Source organism: Rhamphochromis longiceps, linkage group LG6, assembly GCF_057381845.1.
Source record: "Rhamphochromis longiceps isolate RC_006_pf linkage group LG6, R_longiceps_female_GT1.1, whole genome shotgun sequence".
Taxonomy (NCBI): Eukaryota; Metazoa; Chordata; class Actinopteri; order Cichliformes; family Cichlidae; genus Rhamphochromis; species Rhamphochromis longiceps.
In genome coordinates this window covers 32104473-32125266 of record NC_140562.1, presented here as the reverse complement: position 1 = coordinate 32125266, position 20794 = coordinate 32104473, and the positions used below count along the sequence as shown (strand labels likewise).

Sequence of the window (20794 nt, the reverse complement as noted above, 5' to 3'; positions counted from 1 at the left end):
AGGAATGAGCCAAAATACCAGCTACTGTGTGTGCAAACCTGGTAAAGACCTATAGTAAACGTTTGACCTCTGTTATTGCCAACAAAGGTTATGTTACAAAGTACTGAGTTGTATTTTTGTTATTGACCAAATACTTATTTTCCACCCTGATTTACGAATAAATTCTTTACAAATCCTACCATGTGGATTCATGGATTTTTTTTTTTCACATTCTGTCTCTCACAGTTGAAGTGTACCTCTGGTGCAAATTACTGACCTCTGTCATCATTTTAGGTGGGGGAACTTGCACAATCGGTGGCTGACTAAATACTTTTTTGCCCCACTGTACTAATGCTGGCATTTCTAGGAAAGATGATGAGGATGAGAGGGTCTGCGCTTTCAGAGGCCCAAAGTTTTAGTCTTTCCCTGATGAGCATCATTATGAAGTATAGATCATTCATCCCATTGCTGACTTTTTTTCTTTCCTCACGGTTTTGTGCAGCTTCAAGAAAAACAAATTAAAAATGTACTTGGCATTGTGTGTTTAATAAAAGTTACATTGATGAAGCTTCATACATGTACTTGTATCTTTGTTATGTTGCGCTCTCACTTCTTGGTTTTGTGACGTTCTTGTTGTTTTTGGGATCCAGGGTCTGTTCTTTGACGAGGCGTACGGCTTTTACCCGGGACAGGTCCTGATTGGTCCCGCCAAAGTTTTCTCCAATGTCCAGTGGCTGTCAGGGGTCAAACCTGTGCTCAGCAGGAAGTGCAAGTTCAGGGTGGTGGTAGAAGAGGTACGCAATCTTTTCTTTTATGCAGCAGCCACATTATGTGAGATGGAAAGCAACTCGTTTAGGGTTCGTTGGTTATTATATAAGTTTGTTATGCCTTGAAACTTTTCTCCTTTGAATAATAAGCGACTGAATTTAAATTAAAATCTTTGGATGAACATTTTGAATTCTTCCCTTCTGTGTAAAATAAGAAAATGCTCTTTGATTTTAATCACACCAACAGCTGTTGGACCACCTGGGGCCCTTTCTAAAAAAATGGGAAGAAACAGTAAAACCATTAAGTGAATTATTTATCTTAATTTAAGCCTTTTGGGGATTTTTTTGTAATTAAAATGTTTATTTACTTTTACAGCGAAAGCTAGCGATCACTCGAGAGATGAATTCAGGCAGATGGAACAATATTCTTTTAATTAACACGTTCAGTTGTTTTTAATGAATTGGAGTCTATGTGTAAATGTACTTCTTCATGAATGTAAACACTCACTTGGATGTCATCTTGCTTCCTTCAGGTGAAGGTGGTGGAGCTGAAAGTGACGTGGATCACCAAGAGCTACTCGCCCAAAGGTTCTGACAGCGTTTATCCGCCTGCCTCCACCATCACACAGGAAAACCTCTGCAGGTCAGTGCAGTGACTCATCCACACGTGCCCACTGCAGCTACGTCTGCCTCCGTACACAAGCTGCTCTTGTTACCGTTGCTTATTGGGTGCAGTTTGCATCGTGTATTGATATCGTTTAGATTTTAAGTTAAAGTCATTCTCCCGTTTGGATTTAGGGTGAGGCGTCTGGGCTACTACGACCACACCCAGAGGCAGCTGGGAGAGAGGGCCCTCTACGTATTCCCGGCCAAAGGTGATGCCACACGCATCACCTGTGATGGACCTGAGGGCGCCCCTGTTTTGCCTGAAGACCCTGTTGCCAGAAAGGTGTGGATAAACTTGCACTGGTCTTTTCATGTGTTCTTAATTGGTTGTTTCCTTCTGTAAAGAGCTATTTTTTTCCCCAGAGGAGCACATTAGCACCTTAAACCAGCTGCTTTACACAAGAGCGGGGACGATCTCTGATGCTGGTGTATTTTCAGAGTGTTGCTCTCGAATGTTTGTTAACACTCAGTGTTAGAAGGACTGATAGCACCTAAAAACACTCTTTGATCATCTTCAAGCCTTTGCTCTATCTCACTGCTTGTGTGTGTGTGTGTGTGTGTGCGTGTGCGTGTGCGCAGTTGAAAAGGATGTTCAAGAAGGATTCTGGGAAGAAGACAGAGAACGCCGAATTACAAGGTGCCAAAACATCCAGAAGATCATAAAACACACACCCAGTAATACAGCATGTATCAAAAAGAGATCAGATTCAGAGAACTTTAAGAGGTGGAAGGATTCAGTCCCTTTTAATTTAAAAAAACATTTTTTTTAAGGAGAATATTCTTGAGTCTATAATCTCCCCACCTCCTTATATTGTTTATTTCCAGTGGCTCTTATATACAATTCTAGCGTATATAAATAACCAGGTTTTGTACTATAGAGCCTCACCTGGTTTACAGAACCATAACTTCTTTGTTGCTAATTAAATTCTTTCTCAAATAGAATTTTGATGATTTTTCCTTTTGACTGGATGAATGTAAATAATCCTTTTTTAAATTTATTTATTTATTTACTTTGTTTCTCCCTGTAGGCGAGCACAGATCTGAACAGACCGACTCGAATCATCCCAACAACAACAACGGTCCCGCGGTTCCCGTTCAGAACGCTCCGGACTCGCAGAACGACGCCTCGGCTGAACACGGCGAGCAGGACGCTGATGACGAGGCTGCAGAGGAAACCGACGACACCAGGTCAGGGTCCTAGTTATTACCCTTTACAAAAACATTTATGCTGTCTAATTTATCTATAAGCAATTCTAAAATGCTCTAATATAATTTATTATAGCTTTGAGTCATTTTTATTCAAATTTAAGAAATTAAAAACTTGACACAATCCTTGTCAGTTTCCTTTAATAATAAGAAAAGTATCATTTATAATGTAAGGCATGTTTGAATGAATTCTGTGTTATGGTTTGGTAGAATCTCAACGATGTCTTTTTTTTTTTTTTTCATCTTTTATTTCTGTGCTTTTAAAACAAACATCTATACAAACCGCTTCTTTGTAGATGTAAATAATTTTAAAATTCATAGTTAATTCGTGTGATATTTAATTTTTTTTTGAAAACATAAGTGAGGGCTTACCATTTTGGTCTAAAACTAAATGGAGGAGAATTAGGTTGACAGTAGGAAACGCTTTTAATATATATTTGTGATGATCCTCGTGAGTGGTTCAGTTAGATTACAGAGGTTACAGAGGGGGTTTTTTTGCATTAGGAAATAAAAAGTCAGCTTTCTGTTATATCAGAGTTGCTGCTAATTATTCTGCTTATTGTAATTAATCAGCTGAGATGCCCGGCAGATGTTTAGGTTCAGTGTACATCATTAATACAGCTGAGCTGCTTGTTAATTAAAATCAGTCGTGTGTGTGTGTGTGTGTGTGTGTGTGTGTGTGTTTACATATCTTTGTGGGGACCAAAAATTGTAAGTTTACTATGCTTGTGGGACCAACAGCCCTTATGGGGACAAAATCCAGGTCCCACGAGTTTGAAGGCATTTTGAGACTCAAAATGTGGTTTCAGTGTCAGGGTTGCAATAAGGTTATGGGTAGGTTTAGGCTAAGTGGCTAGAAAAAGCATTATGTCAATTATGTCCCCACAAAGATATGAAAACACAGCGTAAGTGTGAGATTCTGGGGAAAGTGAGATATCGGACAGCTCTACACATTTTAACTCGGTATTATATTAAACTGAAAGGGATGTAAATGTGTTTTGTTGGAAACCAGAGAGACTAAAGCCTGGTTTAGAGAAAGTAACAGTTCAGCTGAATCATCGTGTCTCGAACCAAAGACGGTCCCAGGACATGCATGTTGGGTTAATTGGTGACTCTAAATTGGTCATGGACATGAAGACTAAATGCTTAGAGTGCACAAAATAAAGTGCTGTATGCGCGTGTGAGTAAACAGTCCAAAGTGGAAATTTGAGCGGGAAAAACTGCTCTAAATGTGACTTCAACATCACGTGGAGCTTAAAAGCTTCATAAATGTGGGATTTATTGCAGATCTGTTGCACAGTTGTGTCTAAAATGTTTCCTGTATGTGTTGAGCGCATAAATTTATTGTTCAACACTGGACCCACTTTGTTTCTCATCATTTTATTACAGTTCAGACCAAAGACATCACTCAGTAAACCTAATACTGCACAGCCTGACTGAGGGGAAAAATGAGTTTTTGCATGCTTAATACACAGAAAATTGCATTTGCATAAAGAACTTGTTTCCCTCGCTGCAGCTCTTTAACGTCATCAGCGAGCTCCACAGCCTCCTCTCAGAGCGGCGGTCTGGGAACCAACCGCAAGAAGAGCATCCCACTCTCCATCCGCAACCTGAAGAGGAAGCACAAGAAGAAGAGGACAAAGTTCTCCCGCGAATTCAAGCCCGGAGACCGGTGGGTTAAAATCACAAACGCCGGCACACGAGAGTAAATTCCATCTAGTTTCTTCTGTTTGTCACCAGAGTTAGCAGTCCACTGTTTATGTTTTTAGAGTTGTCTGTAAGAGACGTGGGAATGACACCTGTTCCTGTTAAATTTGCAGCTGCTTTCTCGGAAAGACCTGCCATCTCTCGCTTTGACTGCATGTCTGTCCATCCAGCTCTCATTTGTCTAAGGGTTTGCGACTCGATTCGTCAAGTCTTTCAGTAATGGTGTCATTTCCTCAACCACACAGACACACTCATACTCTGCTCACACGCTGCATTTGAGGTTAAGTGTAAGAGTGTTCCACTTTTGTACTGCACACTGTTATCACAATGGATGCAGCAGGACCAGACGGATGGCAGTGAAGCAGGATAAAAGTCATCTGCTGTCTTTTTCTTCTTTCTTTTTTTTTTTTGCAGAGTGGCAGTGGAAGTCGTATCCACGAATACCACGGCTGATGTGATGTGGAAGGACGGCCGGGTGGAGAAGGGGATCCGATCGAACGACCTCTACCCCATCCAGCACCTGGACAGCCACGAGTTTTGCCCCGGCGACTTTGTAGTAGATAAACGACGTAAGGAAAAGCTTTTATCTCAGATTTGATCTCAGATTGGTGGGTATTTTTGTGTATGGGCCTCTCTGCCACTTAGTACCTGCAGTATGTAGGTCATTTTCTGTAACTGTGCCAAAGCGTCTCTGTAAAATGGACTGAATACACCGGGATTTACATCACAATGGTGATGTTACAGTCATGTACGGTAGTGCCATTCGGCAAATGAAAATGTTTTTATGTAGAATCCATAGAGGTTAACTTCACATCATAATATTCTTTAAAACGGGAATCCAAAAAGTACAGATATTTGTGTTTTACAGAGTTTACTTTGATCTCTAAGCTATGCATGTGTGCTCACCTCAGCCCAAGCGCTGCAGGACCCCGGGGTGTACGGCATGATCCAGTCTGGCGATCACAAAGGCAGAACGTGTGTGGTGAAATGGATCAAACTGAACTCCACCAGTGACGACGTGGAGGTCAGTCAGGAGGAAAAACAGCGATTGTGATTTAAAGCTTGTGAAAATCACAAGCTTTAATGTTTGAATGTTTGTGGGCGACAGAGGTACGAGGAGAAACAGGCCATAAACGTTTGTTTCTGTGTTGTTTAGGTCATCGGTTTGGAGGAGGATGTCAGTGTCTACGACATCGCTGATCATCCGGACTTTCACTTCCGCACGACCGACATCGTCATCAGAATATGGAACTCGGAAAACGGACAGAACGACTGTGAAAATGAGGTAAAGTGATGCGACCGACCGCCCAACACACGAAACACTCAGTTTTTTTTTTGTTTTTTTGTTTTTTTTAAGAGTCATGAAAATGACGCGTGTCTTTCTCCTGGACTGTAAAGGTTATGAGAACTCAAATCCAGACAAATCAAGTCCACATGTTAAGCCCACCTTCTTTGTAAGGTGAGGGCCTTCAGGGCTTCATTCATCAAGTTGTTATACAGAAAAATCGTAACGGCTGATTCTGAGGAGGTCAGGTGGAAATTTCTTTTCAGATTTGGGTGATTTTTACATGGAGTGAACCTCTACTGATTCCCAGCCTCGAAACAGTTTGCTTCTTTTGCACCTCTCCGTGGGGAAAAGTCAATATCAAATCCTAAAAAGGCTTTTTAGGCAGTACTTCACACACTAGCTGCTGCACTTTTGTCCCTCTTAGTCTTCATATTGTATTGTTGCTGATAATCGTCCCTATATTTGCCTCCTTTCAGACGTCAGTCGGTCAGGTGTACAGGGTGGATGTAAGCAGCAAAGTAGAGGTGGTGTGGGCAGACAATTCGAGGACCATTGTCCTGCCACAGGTAAGCAATTGAAGCTCATTGTGATGTCTGCGTAATCGCAGGTGAAACGTTTGTTTCTGACCCCCGATCGCTCTTGCAGCACCTCTACAACGTGGAATCGGAGATCGAGGAGACGGACTACGACTCGGTGGAAGAAACGAGCAGCGTTCTGTCGACCGAGGAGTGGGAGGACGAGAGCGACAGCTGGGAGACAGACAACGGTCTGACCCCAGAGGACGACAGCCACGTGAACAACGCGGATGCCACGGATACTGCAACGCCGACCCCGACGCCCACTGGCTCCACGACATTCATCATCCCACCGCAGGAGGGCAGCAAAGCCGGGGTTACCAGCCCCACCAAAGGAGTCTCAGGAGAGGAGGGCGAAGCGTCTATGGCGAGTCCTGCTTCTGGTGGAGGTAGGAACTCATTGGAAGAAGTTTCATCCACACAAAAAAAATATTAGTCTGGTCTTACGAGCTTATTTCAGACAGCTGTCATCAACAGCTGCAGAAAAAAGCTGCTGGTTGCAGCTGGATGGAGCTGTAACCAGTCAGCCATTAAATGGACCATGTGACGAACCACAGAGAAACAAGAAACCAACAGATGTTGGTTTATGAGCTCTCAGATACATCTGCCATCAAACTTTATAGTGCAGTTCATGTCTTTAGGCAAGTATTATGTATTCCAGTCACACGCTGCTCTAAAATTCTGCAAAACATCTCAGTATTTATCTTGATGGCATTTTCCTATATTATATTTCTCGCCTCTAGTTGTAGTTCACTATGACTCATCCACCGTCCTGCTGCCTTAAATACTTGTTAGATCAGCATGTTTGTTTATTAATCTGAAAATAACCCTCAACATGTTCAAATTTTCTTCTTTTTTGAATACTGGATGCTAAAAACTATGATACCTGGCTGTTTAAAAAAAAAAAAAGAAATTAACCTATAAACTGAAGACTCGTGGATGTTTTTCATGCAAAGAGTGAAGATATTAAAAAATATATAATGTGACGTCGTTTCTGGTATTTTGGTGGAATTTGTTGACCACATTTTATGGATTTATTTGCATTTATTTTGACTAGTTTGTGTATATAAAACAGTATATTTAAACCCCTTATAAAAAAATAAAAATAAGTCAAATGGAGCAAAAACAATAAAAAAAATTTGATGCAGTCAATAATCAAAATCACACGGTGCTTTCGCATCAAAGAAACAGTTTCTGTCTTTTGCTGTAAACTGCTTTTGTGGTCATTTTGTCGGCTTGTGTCTGAACCGCTGCAGGAGGAGCTGTGAACGGAGCGGAGAAACCCGGTAAGGATGGAGCCTCTCGGGGCTTCAGGGAGTTGAAAGAGGCGCTGAAGATCCTGGAGAGCTTGAAGAATATGACTGTGGAGCAGCTCTGGACCGGTGGCTCCCCAACCTCCCCGACCTCCATCGAACCCGCTTCCATGACTAACGTGGCGAGTTCGGTGACGCCGACGACCCAAGAAAAACCGACCAAGGAGAAACGCTTCCTAGACGATATCAAGAAGCTCCAGGAAAACCTGAGGAAGACTCTGGACAACGTGGCCATCGTGGAGGAGGAGAAGATGGAAGCTGTGGTGGAGGCAGTGGGGAGTGTGGGAGCAGGGATGGAGGCGGGTGTTAAACAGGTGTGTACAATCATTTTGCTCTTACCTCGTTTAGATATCTCCGCTCATTAGACCGCGTCTTACCTGTCGCTGCGTTACAGGCAGAGAGAGCTGGAGATGAAAAGCCCCAGCAGGAGGCGCAGACACCCGTAGGTCAGCAAGAGTGGCCCAGTGAGATTCTCAGTGACACGCCGGTACTGTGCCAGCAGAGCGGCGGCAAACCCGGTGTGACATTTACCAGTGCCAAGGGGGAGGTGTTCTCGGTGCTAGAGTGGGCACCAGGTAAGACATTCAGATGTGTAACCTGTGACTCTCTTCCCCCCCCACGCTTGTTGTCTTTGTTTTACACCATCTATCCTCCTCCAGATCTCCTTTGGTTTTATTTTTCCAGTGTCTTGATCTTTACTGAACCTTGCTCGACTGTCTGAGGCAGGAATTTCTGTCTGTTAACTTTACAAAGAAAAAGTACTGACAAACCACATAAATGCGCTGAGATGTTGCTGTTGGTTTTTCTCCAGAGCTGAAAAATGAAGTAAACTTGAAATGTTAAAAAAGTGCACTTCCTTTAAGCTGGCTTCAAAAATAGAGACAACAGAAGTTTATTTACAGCCTGCAGGAAAACCGTTATGGCCTCTGCGGATGGTTTCCCAAACTCGCCGTAGCTGATAACTAAACACCCCGCCCCCTCATCCAAATATGGTCAATTTTGGCTCCAAAACACAAACACAGCTGCGGCCAAAACACAGATGTTGAGTCCATGTTTGCTTTATATGGTTTATGGGCACAATCGGGTGGTTTACATCATCGGTGTAGCTGAACCTGTAAGTCCAGTAGAGACCTGCAGATCGTTCAGGAGGACAGAGGATGAACGGCAAATACAATAAATATACACGTCGTGTCAGAAGTGGGTCAGATCACCATCAGCCTGATCTGCTGCTTTAGGATTTATTTTTTCCCTGCATGGTTTTCACTAACACAGTCGCACCTGTGAACGCATCGTTTTGTGTACTGAATGCTCAGTTAATTGTGTAGATTTCTTTCTTACTGTGGTCGTGTTCAGTCATCATTCGTCGCCGTCCTCCTTTCTGTCTCTCACAGAAACTCACTCGTTTAAGAAAATGGAGTTCCAGCCTGCGGAGGCGAAGAAGTTCTTCAGCACGGTGAGGAAGGAAATGGCTCTGCTAGCGACATCGCTGCCTGATGGCATCATGGTCAAAACCTTTGAGGACCGCATGGTGGGTTTCCTGTCATTAATGCCGGGAAAGTAAAGCAGTGCATGCTTTTATTGTCATTTTTCAGAATTAAACTTTTCTGCTTTTCCTGATTTTCCACCTTTGGTTTCTTCTCGGAAACAGAAAGTTTGTGAGCGTGTCTGAAGGCTTAAAAGGGGAGGAGCTAAATTGTCTTGTTTACAGTGTAGATTAATTGAAGAGCTGAGTTGAAGGTTGCGTAAAAGCTGAGGATTATTTTGAACTGTAGGTTATGCAAAGCTAGTGTAGTGGAGTCAAAGAGTAAAAATATGGAGCAGGAAATGATCCCAATCATTAAACAGATTATTCTTCTTTAGTAATATGCTCCAAATTTGGACGGTTTCATTTAATGCTGGAAAATCTGTAGATTTACTAAAAGACACTAAACAAGGACACAAATTTACCACCACCTTCATATTTAGGTGAAATCAACCATTTGTAGATATGTAGTAATTCAAAAGCCTTTGTTTTTCTCCGCTGTATTAAAAAAATGCCTTCAGCAGAGATTCAAGGCCACAAATGTGCAGAAAATATTTTCATTCCTTTTACACAACTTACATTTTTAAGTTGGAAAAAGTCGTTTTGACAGCATAAAATTAAATTGCTAGTTCTTAAAAGCCTCATGATCACTAATGGGCCTTTTTCAAACCCAAATGCCAGCATGAGGTTTAAAAGTATTAATAAAAGAATAAATATTTAAAAAATTACAGGGAATGAAAGGTAGAAGCAGCCAGGCTTTACTCTTACGTCTGCTGCGCTGTACTTTGTTCTGCTATCTCATACGTATTCTCCTGCAGACGCCTGAACATCGGCCTCCTTTAGGTTACAACATCAAACATGTTGTACTTTTCTTTTGTCGCTCCACCACAGGACCTGTTCTCGGCTCTGATCAAAGGGCCGACTCGTACGCCCTACGAGGACGGTGTGTTCCTGTTTGACATCCAGCTGCCTAACATCTACCCAGCTGTGCCGCCTCTGTTTCGATACCTGTCCCAGTGCAGCGGCCGCCTCAATCCCAACCTCTACGACAACGGCAAGGTCTGCGTCAGCCTGCTGGGCACCTGGATAGGCAAGGTGAGTGCCGGAGGTGTGGACAGCCTCAAGATGGTCTTTGTAGCCCGAGCACATGATTCAGAGTATTCTCAGTGGACTTTTATCAGGTCACTGCAGTACGGTGTTCACCAATCTGTCCCTCTTCTTCATCACCCAATCATAAACAACATCAGTGAAGTGTGTTTCTCCAAACTTCAGCCTGAAAGATTCAGTTGATCACCCTGAAGTGTTTTTGTTAAACCAGTTTAAACTTTTAAATTAATTGGACTTGGCAGTCAGTAGAGTCTTTCTGGTGTGTCTGATGTACGAGGTGTCACATTTCAGATTTTCCTGATTGTAGTAGGTTGGTTTTTTGTTTTGTTTTTTTCCACTGTTGCTTCAGTGTGGCTGATTCAACCACTATGGATGATTAGAGTGGTGTGGATTTCAGGGTGGATATATGACTCTTGGCAAGAGGGGGAAGGAAAAACTCCCTTTTAACAGGAAGAAACCTCCTACAGAACCAGGCTCAGGGAAGAGAAGAGGGAGACAAGATAGCTGGAGACACGGAGAATAACACACATTTCTTTCACCTTTAATGAAAAGAATAGAGGACTAACTTAGAAACAGCACTGTAACTGTAACCAACCAGGTTATAGTTACAGTTAAACTCTCAACATATGAACCTAAAGTACGAATTGTATAACTGCTGAATGTTTTGGGGTTTAAAGTGTCCGGGCTGCACACACACAGTACCTTTGGATGTTTTATTGTAATCTAATGTGAGAAAAGTGTAATCTGGGGACGACTTTACTTTAGCTTATTGTAGCGTTAAGTGAACTGTTCACTAGTCAGAGACGTCAGTGCTGAGCTGTTTTAATGCTGCTGTGATCTGCAGGGCACTGAGAGATGGACCAGCAAGTCCAGCCTGTTGCAAGTCCTCATCTCGATACAAGGTTAGTGCAATCACACACCCACACACACAGATTGTGCATCCATCACTACAGAGGACCTCACACTGACTCACTTTCATTTCCTGCAGATTTTCTCTCACCCTGGTCTAACCTTTACTTACTCTGACCTCTAAAGCTTGCATTCCTAACTTAACAAAGTACATTGTCCTCACAAGGAAGACACGTCCCCACAATGTGAACATGAAACTGATGTAGGTCCCCAGATTGCTGTAATACCAAGCACACACACACACACACTGCTGCTTCTCTTCTCTGCAGCTGAAAATGTTTTATTCATGTTTTCATTTGCTCAGAAGTTACTCAACTAAATATATCTGCCTCACACACAGACATGACACCATGTCCATACAACATCTGCAGCCTGCCAGACTAACAGAATCCAGGTTTTAAATCTCGGATATCTTTTAGCTTCAAATGTTGCAGTTGAATTAGCAGATTTCACAGTCTTGAGCTATTTTTCTGTTTTTCACAAATCCTGATTCGATGTGTGCCTGCAGGCCTTATCCTCGTCAATGAGCCTTACTACAACGAGGCCGGCTTCGACAGTGACCGAGGCCTCCAGGAGGGATACGAGAACAGTCGCTGCTACAATGAGATGGCTCTGATCAAGATGGTGCAGTCTATGACGCAACTCCTCCAGAATCCCATTGAGGTCTTCAAGCAGGAGATCCAGGAGCACTTTGTTTCTAATGGCTGGCGGCTCGTCCACCGGCTGGAGTCGTGGCTGGAGCTGCACGACTCTGCGGAGCGAGGGCAGGCCGCACACCCGTACTCCAGGGCTCAGCACTCCAAGGACCGACCTTCATCTGTGGAGCCTCTGGATGAGCAGCTGGCCCTGGGATCGGGGCCCGTGGCGGTGGCCCACAGCAGCCCTGGTAAGGCGGGGGAGGAGGGATACACGGGAGCAGGCGTCACCAGTATTATGGAGGAGGAGCTGGAGGATTCAGGACTGAGTCCCTCCACCACAGCAGCCTCTCAGCAGGAGCTGGGCAACAACTCAGACTGCGACAGCAACCTGGGGAACAGCTCTCTGGGCAGTGAAAACAGGGGCAGCGCTGCGGGGCCCGGCTCCGTAAGCCGCACCGGGACGTCCGAGTTGGGTTCTGCCGCAGCGAGCGCAGGAGGGGCGGGCTCCTCGGGGAGCCAGCCAGTGGTGAGACCAAAGAAAAGGAGAAAGAGCTACCGAAGCTTCCTCCCGGAGGGCAGCGGTTACCCCGACATCGGCTTCCCGCTCTTCCCGCTTTCAAAGGGATTCGTGAAGAGCGTCCGAGGCGTGCTGCAGCAGTACCGAGCTGCGCTGGCAGCCGCAGGCATCCCCGAGCACACAGAGGACAAGTAAGTGCCTCCTCATCCTTTCCCAGTATGCCACTGCACTGTTCCCTGCTCCTTTTCCTCCTCTTCTTCTACCTTTTCATCCGCCTCAAGCCGTCGAGGAGGATCCATTACTTGTTGTCTGGGAGAGGGGGGCTACAGCTTTCTGTCTGCTGTACCCCTGTCCAGAGCTGCACTAAGCCCCCAGCACTGCCCACATTTTTAACCTTTACCTCCATTTCTTAGTCTTTACTGCTCCTGCTGCCCTGAACTCCACAACATTCTGCCTTTTCTTGCCCCCATAATCGAACCACGATTGCAAGAGAGCCGCACCTTTGATCGGGAGCGTGAGCGGGCTCTGCTCGGGACGACGATTTGATCATGTTTTTGTTTCCTTCAGTGTCCCTGCAGACGAGTGCGAAGCATAAAGAGCGACTCACCCACCTGCACACACACCTGAGGGAGCTGCCTCGTCATTCACACACTGTCATCTTTTCATGGACGCAGGTTAAAAAAAAAAAAAAAAAAAAAAAAAACAGAAAAGGGGGAAAAAAAGTGGCGCCAGTAAGAACTGTGGTGGCGTGGATGCAAAAAGAAAAAAAAAAAAAAGAGTGAGATGAGGAATCAGTGCCATGTCCTCTCCTACACCCCCTCTCATGATCCCACTAGCCTCCAGCATCCTCTGCCGTATGGGGGGGGGGGGGGGGATTTGCCGGATGAAGAAGTAACTGGGTACCACTGGAAAAACTGCACAGCCCAGCTCCCGGTCAGCGACGGGTCGACTGCAGCTATCTGTAGCACTACTGATGTTATCACTGTACCATCCTGCACTACAACGAGCGAACGAACGAAAGGACAATCAAGTTTGGGAGAGGCGACGCGCATAAAACCACTTTTTCTCACCGGTTGTTACGCTTTCTGCCAAATTCTCTCTGTTCACACACTCACGCGAATCTTCACAGAAGAACAGGCCGAACGTCAGTAAAACTGCCAACCACAGACCACTTCTACCACCACACGCTCGCTGGCATCTTCCTTCGCTCATCACCGGAGCACGCGGCGAACATCGAGTGGCAAAGTTTACATACGAATCAACCTCCGGAGGTTTGGAGCTGTTTGGTGTGCGTGCAGAGGAGCAGGCGGTGCGGCCAGTCGGGCGAGTGTATGTGGCGCAGTTTAGTCGGAGGATTTATCAAGGCGGTTCGTACGCCAACGTCGAACTTTTGATCCATTTCAGGTGGTTTTACTCACTGAACTGTAGTCAACCCCACATCACTGCAGATGACACAACTTAAACAATGAAAAACGACAACAAAAAAAATCCACACGGCATCCATTCCGCCATCTCATGTCAACATGTTGCCTTACTTGAATTGTTCTTAATGATCTCTTGTGTACAGAGCTGCTTGTGTCTTGCTTTACTCATTAACCCACGCAGGCCTGGACACGCATTAAAAACCACTAAAATCCTGCTCCAGTGTTTTTTGTTTTTTTCCCTTCTCTCATTCCCCTTCCCACCGCTGCCGTGTTCTGATTCGTTCCCCCTCCAAACTGCACGTGCCCAGTTGAATTAGATCAGAACGTAAACTGCAGTCGAGTATGAATGTTGATGATATAATTAATCTGCCTAATTGTTCATTTTTAGTTAGTTTTCTGATTCAAGTGGCCAATGGGATGACGCCTCTACAGTAAATATCTTACATTTGGATGAAAGGAGGAAAAAAAAGGGGTTTTAGCTACAAAGTTTCCACAAAGCTGTGAAACTCAAACCTTTGGGTCCAATCGTGCTTCCTGAGGAAAATCTGCATTCTGTGTTTACAACTTTTGAAAGAATTGCATTCGTTATTCTTATTCTACTAAATATTATTAGTAATTATTATTATTGGACAGGTCAGACATGCCCTGTGATGCTTTAATAGCGCTGCCTGTGCTGATCTGTGATGCTGAGAAGTGTTTGTGGATGAGAAAGCAGTAACAGAAGAGTATGAAAGTATAGAAACAACAAGCCAAGAGCCGCTGCGTTTAGAGACTTATAATAATTAATAAACGAATAAACATGAGGGTATTGTCTTCCATTTTTTTTTACCCCCCCCCCCTTTTATTTTCTTTTCTTCCCCCTGTATCAGATGTGGAAATCAGGCATCCGTGATTTGTTTTCCTCTTCTCAGATTTTACTTTTTTCATGATTTCACTGCCTTTACTGCTGCCTCTAGCATCGTTTCCCTCTTCTTTTTTTTTTTTTCTTTTTTTTTTCTTTTTTTTACCTCCTGTCATCATGCTGCTGTTCGTAAATTGTCGCACATCTCAAGAGGAGCGTGTTTCCCTCCCCGGCTCCACCGAGAACCAGGAGGTGACATTACTCCCGCCATCTTCATCTTTCGCCCTCGTCCTCATTTATCAACAGAAGCATTAACAGAAAATGTGAATCCATCTCTAGATCTCAAAATAAAAGTCCGACAGGATATCAAGCCCATGACGCTTTGTATAATTTTCTGTGTATGTGTGTATATTCTTCAGATTGAAACTATTATTATTATTATTATTATTATTATTATTAATAATAATGCGAGAGGTTTGTTTTACAGCCAAAGCATGTAACATTGTTGCTTTAAGCCTTTCGAATGGGCTACACACAAGACTTGACTGTACGATGTCTACATTTCCACAGTGGCCTGTTATTGATATAATATTTAAAAAAACAAACAAAAAAAAGGAACTCAGTTATAATTTGTAGCCTGATTCCCTCTGTACAGACATCATGACTATATTGAAATATATGAATACATACAGTATATATTTAACACAAACTTGAGTTGTGATGAGTCGGGGCGTAGAGTATGTACAAAATGCTGAGTGTGTATTGTACTTATTGTTTCATCTTTTTAATGGTTTACTTTTGTTGCTTTAAGACGACTGTACAGTGATGTATTAAACTTTGCAAGCATTACCATAGAAGCTTTGTGGCTTTATTTGTGCCGGATACAAAAATAATAAGAAGGAAATCACCTGAAAAGTACAAACTCGGTAATGAATGAATGTTATTAAAGGCGACCTGCTCCACTTTTAACCTGTTTCTCTGTCAGATACAAGCTCTTACAGTGACTTTTTATTTTTTTGTACCTGTATGATGTCAGAAAGAAGGGAGGTCCTGAATATCATTATCTTAAGCACAGAAGCTCCACCCACCTGCTGTTCAAACCTTCTGTTTGCAAGTTGCAGTCAATCAGAAAAAAGTTGGGTTAAAGGGGGAGGAGCTAAAAGGTCCAGTGTGAATCAAGCCTGCTGCTGTAGTGGAGGACATGCTGGAAATGAACAGGTTCAATTACCTGTGTATCCAAACCCTGATGCAGCTGTGAACGGGAAAGAAAAACAAAGTATGCAGGTGTACGGAGCGGCACATGAGCACGGATGATTGTTTTCTTAACGCTGGATTATCAACCTGTCCGGAGGGAACTTTGCTTCTTGTCCATTGTTTGGATGAGCTCCAGCCTCACCTGTTATCCTACTTGGACAGGTGATTAGGAAGTTGGTGGTTGAATGCACTGGTCTGACTGTTTAAGAAATTGGTCCCTTTTCATTGGGTTGAATTAAAGAATTATGGCTGCTGTAGAGATGAATATGGCAAAGCCTCGGGGCTAGTTCAGCTACACTGCCTCAAACACACGAATGGTTTGAAACATTGAGAGATGCTGTGTTGTAGTTTTTTGTTTTTTTTTTTCCCTCCAGATGATGAAGCTGAAATGCTCTCAGACCGGGTCGAGGTCAAAATGAAGGCGCCAGCGTCTCCAGGTGTTTAAACCAAAATAAATCCGTATCTGTGAAACTGAGATTTCGAGTCAGCAGAGGCAGAAAATTTAATAAAACAAATTGATTTTCCTGCAGCCCATCAGCTGAGATTGTCATATGAACATCATGGGCATGAATGTCATAATTTTGGGCTCTTGATGAGTTCTTTTTTCTAGGGTTGGGATGATTGTACAGCATCTTTAATCATTTTAAAAAACAAGAATTAGGTGTGCTAGTTTGAATTTGTTGGATTTTCTCTAATCCACCCAGGGCTAAAATGTATCCGCCTTTATCTACTTTAAAAAAATAATAATAATTGTGTGTTCGGCATCATTAGTGTGTTGGAAGATCTGTGTCCACGTTTCAACTGTCTAGCTCTTGATTTGAGGGGAAGCTGAAGAATTTGGAGGGGTAGTCTTTCTTTATTATTCCACCACTTTGTGTCATGTACCAGTACCACAGGCAGCAAAACGGCCCAAAAGCATGATTCTACCACCACCATGCTTGACAACTGGTACAGTGTTCTTTGAAAGCCTCACATTTACTCCTCTAACCAAAAAGCTCAGTCTTTTCTCCTGAAGGCGTTTGGCTTGTGTGGGCAGCCGAGTCGAGCTTGAAGATGATGATTTTGGAGTAGGGGCTTCTTTCTTGGTTGGCACCCTCTAATAACTCCTTGAGCTTCAGTGGCTCCTGGGTTGTTCCTGAACAACCAAACCAGCTTCCTCTCATCTGAGGATGGCAGTCCAGGTCTTCTTCCAGATCTTGGTAAAGTGGAGACATGAGCTCCACAATTTCAACAACTATTTAATTATCATATTTACTCAAGATTAATATAACTTTTTATCAAAAGCCCTGAATGTGGAACATTTGTCCTCAATAATCCTCCCTAGGGTGGATTTGAGTTGGACACATCCCTCATTAACACACCAGATCAGAGGTTTGCAGCGCTGCATACCTACCCACTCATTTTGGTCCAATGTCAGAAATTGTAAAGCAACTTGAACATTTAATCTTAAAGAACTGCGTTGCAGGTTTCCTGTCAGTGATAGATTATGTCTTCAGGTGTAGTTTTGAAGCAGTAACACACCTGAGAGTAAACCTGCAAAATCACCCTGTGATGCAGCTAGATGCAGGATGCATGACCCAGTCATGACTTAAACTTTTCTCCTTTGAGTTTTCTGTCCTTGTGCAGGTGATGATGATGATGATATCTTCCTCCTTTGTATTCAGGCCACGTGGACGCAATTACTGTGTCCCTGACCTACATATAAGATAAGCTGTGCAGGCAAACCTTTCAGTGAACATCTGATTTTTGGAGAAGTTCATCCTGACAGCAGGAAGGAGGAGGACACAGCCAGCGTTTCACAAACCAAACACTAGTTTGTCTTTTTTGTCATAATTCAATTTATTTGTTTCAGTCAAAAGCACGTCAGTAGAGTGATTTGATTAGTTTAGAAAACTTACATTCATCTAAATGGAAAAATAGATCTCTCTTAGAATAAAGAATCAATCATTCAATAATCAGCATGACTGAAAAATAAAATAAAATAAAAACAACTCGTCTTCCCTTCACCGTAAACTTTGAAACACAGAAGATGACAGCGGTTCAGAAGCAGCAGATAAAGACAAACAGCAAATTGTCAGGTCCTTCATCGCCCTATCACTCGGATTTTCAGTCACATCGACCTACAGAGGAAAACTGGTCTGACTCTCCATGTATGGGCTCAAATTGTGATCATAAATATTTTGTACATACTTTGTATGACAGCCAAACCCATCTGTTCTCTGGTTGGATTGTTAAATTTGTGATTGACGTGACATTGGCCAATCAGATGAAAGGAAGAAAAATGGGGTCAAAATTCGTACTTGTAACTTGAAACTTGAGTGCAGAGTTTCACAGTTTCAAATCTTTTTTACACAAACACAAATTCTTTTTACACATACAAATCCTGATTTATAAGTACAAAATATTTATGACCACAATTTGAGCCCATATCCATGGTTTCCCCCGCACAGATCAGAGATCGGTCAATAAGATTATTCAGCAGACTTGATGTCAGCACGTGTCAGAGCTAATCCATTTCTCGCATATTTTTAATTTTCATAATAAAATATTTTCATCGGTGTCTCTAAATGTGTCCAAAAAAACAAATGAGCATTTCTTCAGTTGACCCAAAAGCAGCAAGTTAACTGCACTGCCACACTTAAACCACCGGGGGGCAGCACAATCAAGGCACACTACCACAGGACATAAAACATTTGACTGCACTGAAAAAAAAATTAAAAATAAAAGATGTAAGTGCTCTAATGGACTCTGCATTAGAAAAAAAAATTAAATGTTACATAATGTTTGCTTTTTCAGACAGAGCAGAAAACCTGCTGCTGCTTAAGAGCAGGTTTATTTTTCTTCTAAATTTAGTCAAATTTCCAGATAATTGAACATCATCATAGCAGGTTGATCCTGCTTCATCCCCCAGCTGGACCGAGCAGGTTTCCAGCACGATTGCACAAACTTAAATTAGGGCCCGTGATTCACTTATACTATGGAAGCACAACCTCGACGTCCCACGAAGGCTTTAACGTGGCGTTGGCAACAAGCGTACATTGTGCAAAAAACACGGAAGAGGGAACAAATTTTGGTCTCTAACGATTGAGCCTTTGCAGATTCAAACAGTCGTTGGCGTGTTGAATAAAACATGGAAACATCAGCATGTTTACTGCGACTCTGTAGGCACATCGAAGCTCCACAACTTTCCTTCGTATGTGGACTTAAAGATCACCGTCGCCTCTCCCCTCCCTCATTTTACTGCTCAGCTTGAAGTGAAACACGTCCTCCTCTGACTCACTGCATCTGGACAGTCTACTAATGTTCCCCAATGATTTCCCGGGGTGAGGGGGAAGGAACACAACACCGCCCACCTCATGCAGCATTTAACAAGTCAATATCTCCCCCTTCTCCTCCTCCATGTCCACTCCCTCACACTCAGTGTAACCAGCTCCACCCAAAACCCCTGTTTAAGGCTCCTCAGTGTTCACAAACATTTTGAAATCTGCAGCCATTTTTCTGTGATTTAAAGCTCAATGCTAAGGACACCTCGGTGATGATAAATCTGCCACTGTGTGTGCGCGCTGTGACTGCTCTGCAGTGGCACCAAAAGCAACAAATAGATGGCTGAAAGCAGAAGAAGATGATGGGTGCTATGGTGAGAATGACGGGATGGCAGAGAGCGAGGCAAGGAAAAAAAAATACAAACTGAAGCATCACGTAAGTGAGGAGGAGCAGAGCCACAGCTGTTTGAGGGAGAAACTCCACCCGCGAGCACTTAAACACTTGCTGGAGGTGTAGTGGTTTTTCTAAACGGGCAAAGAGCTCTGCAGCTTTTAAGGTCCGGCATGCAGCACGACGACACGGCTGAGGGAGTTTTGTTTGTTGCGAGTGTAAAAACAAATCGGGCTTAATCAGAATTCACATCCACACAAAATGTGCCTGTGAACATTTTTCACTGGAGCGGTTTCATCCTGCGAAACCAAAAAAAACAGACACAAAAACTGAAAACTGTCGCAAGTGAAGATGGAAGCGCAGCAATCGCCTCGCAGATTTCACACCCTGTTTATGTCAACAAAACCTCTAACGAATTTTCCTCCTCTGATGTTTTCCTGCCGCTTTATGAAAATCTCGTGCCAAAAGAAAGTCTGAGTCACGAGGGAAATATGAACGTGAAAACGGTGCCAAAGCTGTGTGAGATTTCTGTGGGTGTGACCGCTTGTTTACTGTGTTTTAAGGTGGATTGCTTCTTTACATTCACTCTCACCCGTCGCCATCAGTGACCCCAACTCTAACCCGTGATTCACTTAAACGATGGAATACATATTCGTATTTGTAATCTATTAAATTTGGCAATCAGGGAACCTCTCTCGCCCAGACAAGTCTGGATCCACTGATGCCAGGCAGCAGCTTCCACAGCTGAAACTCAATTTCCCAACGTTCCAGTAGGACTTCTACTTAAATTTTGGTGTGATTCACTTGCTGAGGCCCACACAGCCTCTAGGCTGGATGAAGATATGTTGAACGCAATTCTGCTTGGACAAGTTAACGTGGCTGGTTTAAAAATCGGGAACTGGGGAGGCGCTACTGAATGTGTGAAATACCCTTTAGTGCTTTTAAGAAACAGGATCAAGTTAACGAGTTTAAGGCAACAATGAGAAACTCTTCAGAGAGCGAAACAACGTGACGGCCTCTGATCAGAAACCAGGAACGCTGGTGCAGGAGCGCCCCACGAAGCTCTGATACATGATAAAATAAATATAAATAAATTAAATATAAATACTTATATCTAATGATTATTTATACAATGTGCTTAGCTGCGGTTCACTTTAAGATACCATGAAGAAACAGACGTTTTCCTGCCTTGGCGTCGCCCGTGACACAGACGAGCACCTTCCCTCCTGAAGGTCAGGTCCATAAAGGCTTTCATTTACGAGTTTCAGCCTCTCTCACACAAACAGACACAAACACGCTGCACTGCAGAGGAGTGTAAAGGCCAGAGAAAACTAATCCCCCGTCGTTGCATAAGATGCTGTAATTCTGGCTGATGTGTTTGCTGCGACGCAGACAAACGTCGCTGTCCGTGCAGCCGCGATGAAACG

General features: G+C 43.4%; 1 protein-coding gene across 1 annotated transcript in view; it reads left to right on the top strand.

Annotated features, from left to right (window-relative positions):
- Positions 1-14622, top strand: part of ube2o (ubiquitin-conjugating enzyme E2O) — a 46500-nt gene extending 31878 nt beyond the window's left edge. The window contains exons 6-23 of the mRNA XM_085410249.1: positions 630-773; positions 1280-1389; positions 1545-1695; positions 1992-2049; positions 2441-2600; positions 4135-4290; positions 4740-4894; positions 5237-5349; positions 5482-5610; positions 6090-6179; positions 6259-6577; positions 7445-7815; positions 7896-8076; positions 8893-9029; positions 9915-10118; positions 10975-11032; positions 11548-12385; positions 12762-14622. Of these exons, the coding sequence (XP_085266375.1) occupies positions 630-773; positions 1280-1389; positions 1545-1695; positions 1992-2049; positions 2441-2600; positions 4135-4290; positions 4740-4894; positions 5237-5349; positions 5482-5610; positions 6090-6179; positions 6259-6577; positions 7445-7815; positions 7896-8076; positions 8893-9029; positions 9915-10118; positions 10975-11032; positions 11548-12385; positions 12762-12789 (3402 nt within the window). The 3' untranslated portion in view covers positions 12790-14622. The remainder of the gene's footprint in view (positions 1-629; positions 774-1279; positions 1390-1544; positions 1696-1991; positions 2050-2440; positions 2601-4134; positions 4291-4739; positions 4895-5236; positions 5350-5481; positions 5611-6089; positions 6180-6258; positions 6578-7444; positions 7816-7895; positions 8077-8892; positions 9030-9914; positions 10119-10974; positions 11033-11547; positions 12386-12761) is intronic.
- The last annotated feature ends 6172 nt before the right edge of the window (positions 14623-20794 follow it).